This window comes from Tupaia chinensis, unplaced genomic scaffold (genome assembly GCF_000334495.1).
Source record: "Tupaia chinensis unplaced genomic scaffold, TupChi_1.0 Scaffold000048_1, whole genome shotgun sequence".
Taxonomy (NCBI): Eukaryota; Metazoa; Chordata; class Mammalia; order Scandentia; family Tupaiidae; genus Tupaia; species Tupaia belangeri.
The window spans coordinates 8,867,959-8,875,583 of record NW_006159506.1 but is presented as its reverse complement, the minus strand read 5'-3'; the positions used below and the strand labels follow the sequence as shown (position 1 = coordinate 8,875,583).

The following is a 7,625-nucleotide window of genomic DNA, read 5'->3' as shown; positions in this document are numbered from 1 at the left end:
AATCTTCAAACCTGGGGGTGGTCTTGGGGACTCCCTACACACCAGCTGTTGCTTTCTACTGGCTTAGTGTGGTTCAGAGTGTGCCCAGATTTGCAGTGGTGGTTACGTTGTTCTGGGGGCTCACCATTCTGTGATCTCCCTAAATTCCTAGCCATGCTTTCCAATTCTAATTCCAGCTTTTTGTCCTCTGACACTTGAAGTCTTTAAGATTAGGTTTTCTGCTTAATTTCTACCAGCCTGGGGCAGCAGATTGGGGAATGCTATCTCAGAAGCCAGGGTGGTTTCCTGTTTCAAAGGTCCTAGCCCCTCTAGCTTCTGTCTGCTTTGGGTTTCTTTCCAGTATCTTCAAATAGTTGGGTATAAAGTATTCTCCACTTCCTGCAGTGGGGCCATCTGCCAGATTAAGTATTTAAAACTAGGTTTAGTAGTTAAGGAAACTGTTTATTCTCTTAATAGTTAAGGTAACTTTTCATATGACTGGTGTAAAATGACTCTTCCTCATCTAAGAGCCTGGTGCATTTTAAAGGTCATTTTGCTATAAGCAGAGTTTAAATAAATACAGGGTTTTTTCTCTTTAGTGATGCTTTATTGTCCTAGATTATTCAGCCCAGTGTGTGAGAACCGGTCCTGAGAAGAGTCCTCAGTGTAGCTTATGGGTTCAGCTGTACCCTGTGGGCCTCCCTGGTGCGGGGCTGCACAGAGTTAGAGCACGTTGTAGTCACGCCCAGCACTGCTCCCAACGTGGTTATGGAAGTGACGTGACACGTGCGAGTTTGCCGACTGGAGATAATTGCAGCGTCAGTCTTCTTTTCATAGGTCAGTACACTTGCGCACTTGCCCTGGTTTCCATGTTAAGTACAAAACTAGTAGACTTACTTGTCTTCCCCTCTTTAACCAGTTTGGGTTTCCATGGATGGTTTTTTGGGTGGGGGGAGATTTTTGCCTTAGGGCATGTGCACTTGCCAGGGAGAGAGAGAGACAGAGATACTGAGAGGGAAAGTGAGAAATCACCCCCCCCCCCCATGCCCCTGCCACAATCCCTTTTCCTCCCTTCTCCTCCCAGGATCTTGGGCACACTCGCACATGTGCCCTGTGTGATTTTCGAGCCACTGGGTCCAGGACTCAAGCTGCAGTTGGCCATGTGGGAGTCCAGCGGCGTAACTGCTACACTATATGCTGGTCCCTCCGTGGATTTTTATTTATAGGTTAATAAGTCCATTCTTTTCCTTACATCTTCTGCAACTCGGTGCATGTCTCAACACATCCGTGGAGCTCTGGGGATAGCTGGGTGTGCTTCTCGACAGCTGAAACAGGCAAGCGTTTGGAACAATCCTTTTGGGTTAATTTCATTGCTCTGCCAACCATCTGGACCTTTTTTTTTTTCCTAAGATTTTATTCAACTTTATTTTACTTATGTGCTTATTTATTTTAATGTGACTAGAGAGGGACAGAATATGTGTGTGAGAGAGAGAGAGAGAGGAGAGAGAAAGCAAACCACCAGGTCCAAGACTCACTCAAACCACATTTTGCCATGTGGGAGTCTGGCACCCTTAACCACCACACCACCTGCTGGCCACACCAGGGCCTTTTGTAATGTTAAGAGAAATCAAGTTTTACTTGTTCCACATTTTGATTTTTTTAATTGAATTTTAATGGGGAATCTTTATTATATAAACAAAGAAGACTCCTGTGGTTTGAGTTTGCCACCTAAATTTTGCTCCATGTGTGATTGGGGTAACGTTATTGCAGAGCAGGGTGCCTAGGTGACTTTGGCAAGGTTTTCATGTTTTTCCCTCAGTTTGTCTCTGCTTTCAAAATTTTCAGTAGAACTTGCAATTCTTTTATCTTTCTATGAAGGATTTATTGTGTGTAAAACTATTCGCACTGAAATTTTCTACTTAGAAGAATAGTTATAATACAGTTGGAGAAAGTTCACTGAGAGATTTTAGAAACAGTTAATGGTGGTAAGGGAGACTCAAGGGGAAGGACCATAAACCTGAAGAAAGATTTGTTTACTTATTAGTCTTGTAGTTAAGGTTTTCCTCTCTGGCCACCATAAAAGTGTCCGGGAAGTTTAGGTTAATAATATTCTAATAATTTATTGAATCCATTGATACTTTTTTGTGGGAGATTAATTACTTTAGCCACTCAGGGTAGAGGGATCAATAGGACTTTACAATTCTCAAACGGGGAAGGGCAGTTGGGAGAAAGGGTAGGAATCTCATGTGCCCAGTTGAGTCTAAAGTTGGTACTTGATACCTCGTGATGTTTGTTGGACAAAACTCCCAACTCTGTCTCTCTTGTATGGAGCTACAATTGTAGACCTACCACTTAAGTCACCTGTCTAGTCTCCTTGTCAGACATATATATCTTATCAACTTGTGGGCTGTTTCCAACACAAGAATTAGCAGAGTGGGGCTGGCAGGTGGCTGGTGGTTGAGGTGTTCTACTCTCACATGGCTGACTGTGTTTCGAGTTCTGGACCTGGTGGCTTGCTTTCTCACTTAACCTTTCTCTCAGTCTCTTTGTGGTAAAATTAAAAATAAGTAATAATAACAAATAAAATAAAATAAATAAATAATCTTAAAAAGAAATAAAAGAATGGATGGAGGGATATGCCTGTTCCTGCATGTCTCCTTCGTGGTCTAATGAATGGGTTAGCAGACTGTGACTGCGAATTAACTTGGAGATGAGCTTTTTACTTTTTTTAAAAAAGAATAATTTTATTTAACTTTCTTTTCCTTTCCTTTCCTTCTTTCTTTCTTTCTTTCTTTTCTTTTCTTTCTTTCTTTTCTTTCTTTCTTTTCTTCTTTTTTAAATTTGATCAAAGAGTGGGAGAGAGAGAAAGAAAAAAAGAAAGCAAGCTGCCAGGTCCAGGACTTGAACCACAGTCGGCCATGTTGGGAGTCCAGTGCCCTTAACCACCACACCACCTGCTGGCCCTGCTTTTTACATTTTTTAAGTAGTTGTAAAGACATCAAAAGAGTAATATTTTAAGATATGTGAAAATTATAGAATTCAAATGTTAGTGTTTGTTAATGGAGTTTGGGTTAACGGATGTGTTGAGACATGCTCTGAGTTGCACAAGATGTAAGGAAAAGTACTATCTGTGGCCGCTTCCTCGCTATAGTTGTAGAGTTGAGTGGTTGGGAGACCATGCGGCCCAAAACCCTAAATTCTTGGGCCGTTTGGATCAAGGTTGCCCTCCCTTGGTCTAACGTGTCCCCTGTGGCTGCTTTCTTTCATCGTCTATACAATGGCCGTTGAGTGTACCTAAACCCAGCACACACAATCCCCATTGACACTGAGGCCAAAGTCGTTGTCCCTCATCTCTCAGTGTCCTGGAGACAAGCAGGAGCCTGTGGGAGCTTTCCCGCCAGAGGTTCCCGTGGGATTCTGGCCCCGGAGGGGGAAATCCAGTGTTACAACGTCGAGGAGGAGGTAAAGAAACTGCCGCCAACCCTGTCTTCAGCTTAAAGGAAAAAGAGGAAGAGGCACTCTGGTTTCGTGTATTGCATGCTTCTGGAATGGAAATCGATTTTGGGGAAAAAGTATTAAACACAGCTTTCCCATAAAAGATTATTTTACCCTTGCACTTAAAAGTTTAAGCTGTTCCTGCCATGAAATTGATTTGAGTGGAATTTTCCAGAAATATATCTTTCACTTAAACCGAAGTTCTTATTCCCTTATACATATCTATTCACAAGTGAAGGATGGGGGAAATCGCATCCAAGCCTTCCTTTGTTGTATTATGGACTCTGTAGACCTGTGAATGCTGCTTCGACATAAATGATCAACTATGGGGATCTATTAGACATGAAATCTACCTTGCAGTGAAATAAGGCTGTTTGAGTCTTAATCCTTTTTTGCACAGAAACAGTTATGTGTATTTAATTTCAGGCTGTTTGTTAAGGGTTTTAGTTCTCTCTGTTCCAAGTAGAAATACCGACGGTTATGACTATTTTAGTTGCTTTTTGTTGGTTTGTTTGTTTTTTGGCAGGGGTTGGGGTACTCTCAGTATCAAATTGTCTTTACTTTTTTGTTTGTTTTTAGAGTTTTGCTATAGTCCACATGCGCTGGCCAGAGAGAGCTAGGGAGAGAGAAAGTAGTGAGAGATCACCCCACAGAGTGAAATCACCCCACCCCTTTTCCTCCATTCTCCTGTTGGGATTTTTGGACACGCACACAATCCTGCCTAGGGTGATTGGTGATTTTCACGCATCACCGGGTCTGGGACTCGAACCACAGTTGGCCATGTGGGAGTTCAGCACCTTAACCTCCCCATGCCAACTGCTGACCCCTCACATTGTCTATCATACTCAGTTGACCTCCTTTATTCTAGAACGTTAGAAAACTAGGTCCACCGTTCTGTCATCTGACCTAACCTGTGACTGTGCTGGAAACATACTGACGTGCTTGATAATTGATGAGCTTAGACCTTCGTGTCCTTAATTAAAGAGCTGCCAAAGGCTTAGGCCTCTGTCTACAAGAAAGGGTGAAGTGCTGTCCTCCGGGAGGCAAGCTCATGGCTTTTGTATTAGATGCAGATGAAACAGCAGAATCGAGGTGTTTCTCCAGCAGCTTCCAGGATCGTTATATCATCTGTCTTTCATTTATACTTCAGATGTTACGGTTGTAGGATTTGTCACAGTAATCACATGTTTGGGAGACAAGGTTCTGAGAACTTATAAGTTGATAACAGAACTCACTGATCATCAGATTCAAAGATAAGTAGCATCTTCCCTTAAAGATAGAAACATAAGACTAATTAAAACCAAGATTGGTTAACCTGACTATTCTAGTCCATTTTTATTACAAGAAAGAATTATGTTCACTATGAACGTTTTGAGTTTTGAATGTTCACAATGGTCGTTGTCCAGGTTGTGTGTTGCTTCAACAACTGGTTCTGTGCCACAGAATGTTCTTAGTCTAAGGACCAGCAGTTAACATAATGGCTAGGTTGCTGGACCGATGTAGTCGACTGCGGTTCGAGTCCCAGACCTGGTGGCTTAAACTCACACTGGGCGCGTGTACGTGCGTGCCCAAGATCCCGAGAGGAGAATGGAGGAGAAGTGATTGCTGTGTCGCCATCCTCCCTAGGGGGTGATTTCTCACTTTCTGTCTCTCTGTCTTTCTATCTTTCTGGGCAAGCACACGCACCCTATAGCAAAGACCTCTCAAAAAAAAAAAAAGAAAAAGAAAAAGAAAAAGAATGCTCTTAGTCCCCTAGAACTTGTTGTCATCTCCACAGCCTTTCTTGGTCGCTACTGCTGGTAACCGAAGAATGGCCAGGCACAGGGCGCATGTGACCAGGGCTATGGTAGTCATGATGATGAAAACCTGCTCAGGTGGTCAGGGTTAAATAGGGACATAAGAAGAGCCTCTTACACACATGCATGCACACACACACACGCGCGCGCACACACACACACACACGCCTCCTTACTCACATCCATTTGAAGCAGAAAATGTTAGCATTTTATTTGACTTAATTTCAGAGAAATTGCCCAAATTCCAAGTTTTCTATTCTTGTTTTATTTTCACATGATTGGGCTTGAGGAAGAGAAGATCATTTTCATTATCTGTTATGGTTTTTATTATTTTAGATGCTTCCTTAGTACACTTTCCCTTTTTTTTGAATAATGTCTTTTTTTAAAAAAAACTTTTTTTCCCCTTTTGTAAACAGGTTGAAAGGATCGTTGACAAAAGGAAAAACAAAAAAGGGAAGACGGAGTATCTGGTTCGGTGGAAGGGCTACGACAGCGAGGATGACACGTGGGAGCCCGAGCTGCACCTTCTCAACTGCGAGGAGTACATCCACGATTTCAACAGACGCCACACGGAGAAGCAGAGGGAAAGCACACTGACCAGGACCAACAGGGCCTCCCCCAACAACGCTCGGAAACAGATTTCCAGGTCCACCAACAGCAGCTTTTCTAAGACCTCCCCTAAGTCGTTAGTGCTTGGCAAAGACCACGAGTCCAAAAACAGTCAGCTGTTTGCTGCCAGCCAGAAGTTCAGGAGAAACACAGCTTCATCTCTCGCAAGCCGGAAGAACATGGACCTGGCCAAGTCCGGTATCAAGATTCTTGTGCCTAAGAGCCCCATTAAGAGCAGGACCGCGGTGGACGGCTTTCAAAACGAGAGCCCAGAAAAACTGGATTCCATCGAGCAGGGTCCAGAGGATACAGTGGCGCCCGAAGTGGCTGCAGAAAAGCCCGTGGGAGCTTTACTGGGGCCTGGTGCAGAGCGAGCGAGGATGGGGAGCAGACCCCGAATACACCCACTAGTGCCTCAGGTGCCTGGGCCTGTGACTCAAGCCATGACCACGGGCTTGGCCGTTAACGGGAAAGGTGAGTGTCCAGGGGAGCTGGCTGCAGGTGGCATCTCTTGTGGTTGGCCATGGGGTATTACTCAGCATGCTGGCTGGTACTCCCGGTGGGGCTTGGTCCTCCTCCGGAGGGCAGGCCTCCTGCTAATGCATGCTGGCAGCATGATCACACGTGTCCACTCCAGCGTTCGAGGGGTTTGCCAGCTCCCCCTTCCTGACTTGGAAGCCTTTGGTATTTATGTCTTAAATCAGCTCTACTCTGTGCATTTAATCTGCCATCTGCAGATTGCACCACTACTGTGACTCGTTAGAAATAATGTCTCGCTCTGAACAGATCGTGGTTGATAATGTTTTCCAGCAAGTTTCTTTCTGAAGCCTTCAACTACGTCGTACCTCTCTTAGATTCTGGGTCTCGTGTGGCCAGCCCCTTGCATTTGCCAAGTGTGGCCCGTGTTTACTTAGAAGGTAGGATCTTTCCTCTGCTCACCCATTTGAATCACCAGAAATGCTTTTTGGTGAAAGTATTGCTCATCTACAAGCTTCCAAGGGTCTGATTTGTGTTTGTCTGAGGGTGATCAGCTGCCCCAGCAGCGCTGCTCTGTGAGTAGGTATCCCTTCGGCACCCCGGAATTCTGGTTCACATCTGCCTTGCTCCTGGATTCTGCAGCGTAGCTGGTTGTACCCTGACTTGCCTCTCTCCTGGGACAGCATGGCTGAGAATCTGCAGATTGCTTTCCTCTTCTTGCTTCCCCAGATGTGTCTTGTTTTGAATTTGCCAGAGGGCTAATGCACTCATCAGAGAGAGAGGGGAAGAGGGAGAAAGCATCCCCCAAGTGAGGCACGGTCATGCCACCATCCCTTCTCCATTTCTCCCTCCTTTGAGGATTTTGGGCACACACACACATTTCCGGTGTGCTTTTCAAGCCACAAGGTCTAGTATTCAAACCTCACAGTCAGCCATGTGGGATCTGGCTCCCTTAACCCTGAGGCACAACCTGCCCTTGCCCAGGTTTTATAGAATGTTCTCGCATGTTTCTCTCAAGCCCCACCAGCCTGCCTTGCCGTAGGCCCTGGTGCTCTTTCTAGCCGCAGCCTTGTCGTAGCTTTCCCTGCGTCCTGCCTTCACCTCTCCTCCCTGTGCCGTGAGTCCTGGGTGAGGGTGGAGTGCCAGGGTGGTGCCCGCTGCCATGCTCTGAGCCCTTGCCTTTGGTAGCAGGCGCTTCTGGGCATCTGAGTGGCCCTCCCCGCCCTTGGCCTTGCAGTGCCAGGGCGTGTGCTCCGTTGTCTTCCGTAC

At 45.4% G+C, this 7,625-nt stretch overlaps 1 protein-coding gene across 1 annotated transcript in view; it reads left to right on the top strand.

Annotated features, from left to right (window-relative positions):
* CDYL (chromodomain Y like) overlaps positions 1 to 7,625 on the top strand; it is a 198,895-nt gene that overhangs the window by 108,780 nt on the left and 82,490 nt on the right. Inside the window, exon 3 of the mRNA XM_027774997.1 lies at positions 5,687 to 6,353. Within this exon, the coding sequence (XP_027630798.1) occupies positions 5,687 to 6,353 (667 nt within the window). The remainder of the gene's footprint in view (positions 1 to 5,686; positions 6,354 to 7,625) is intronic.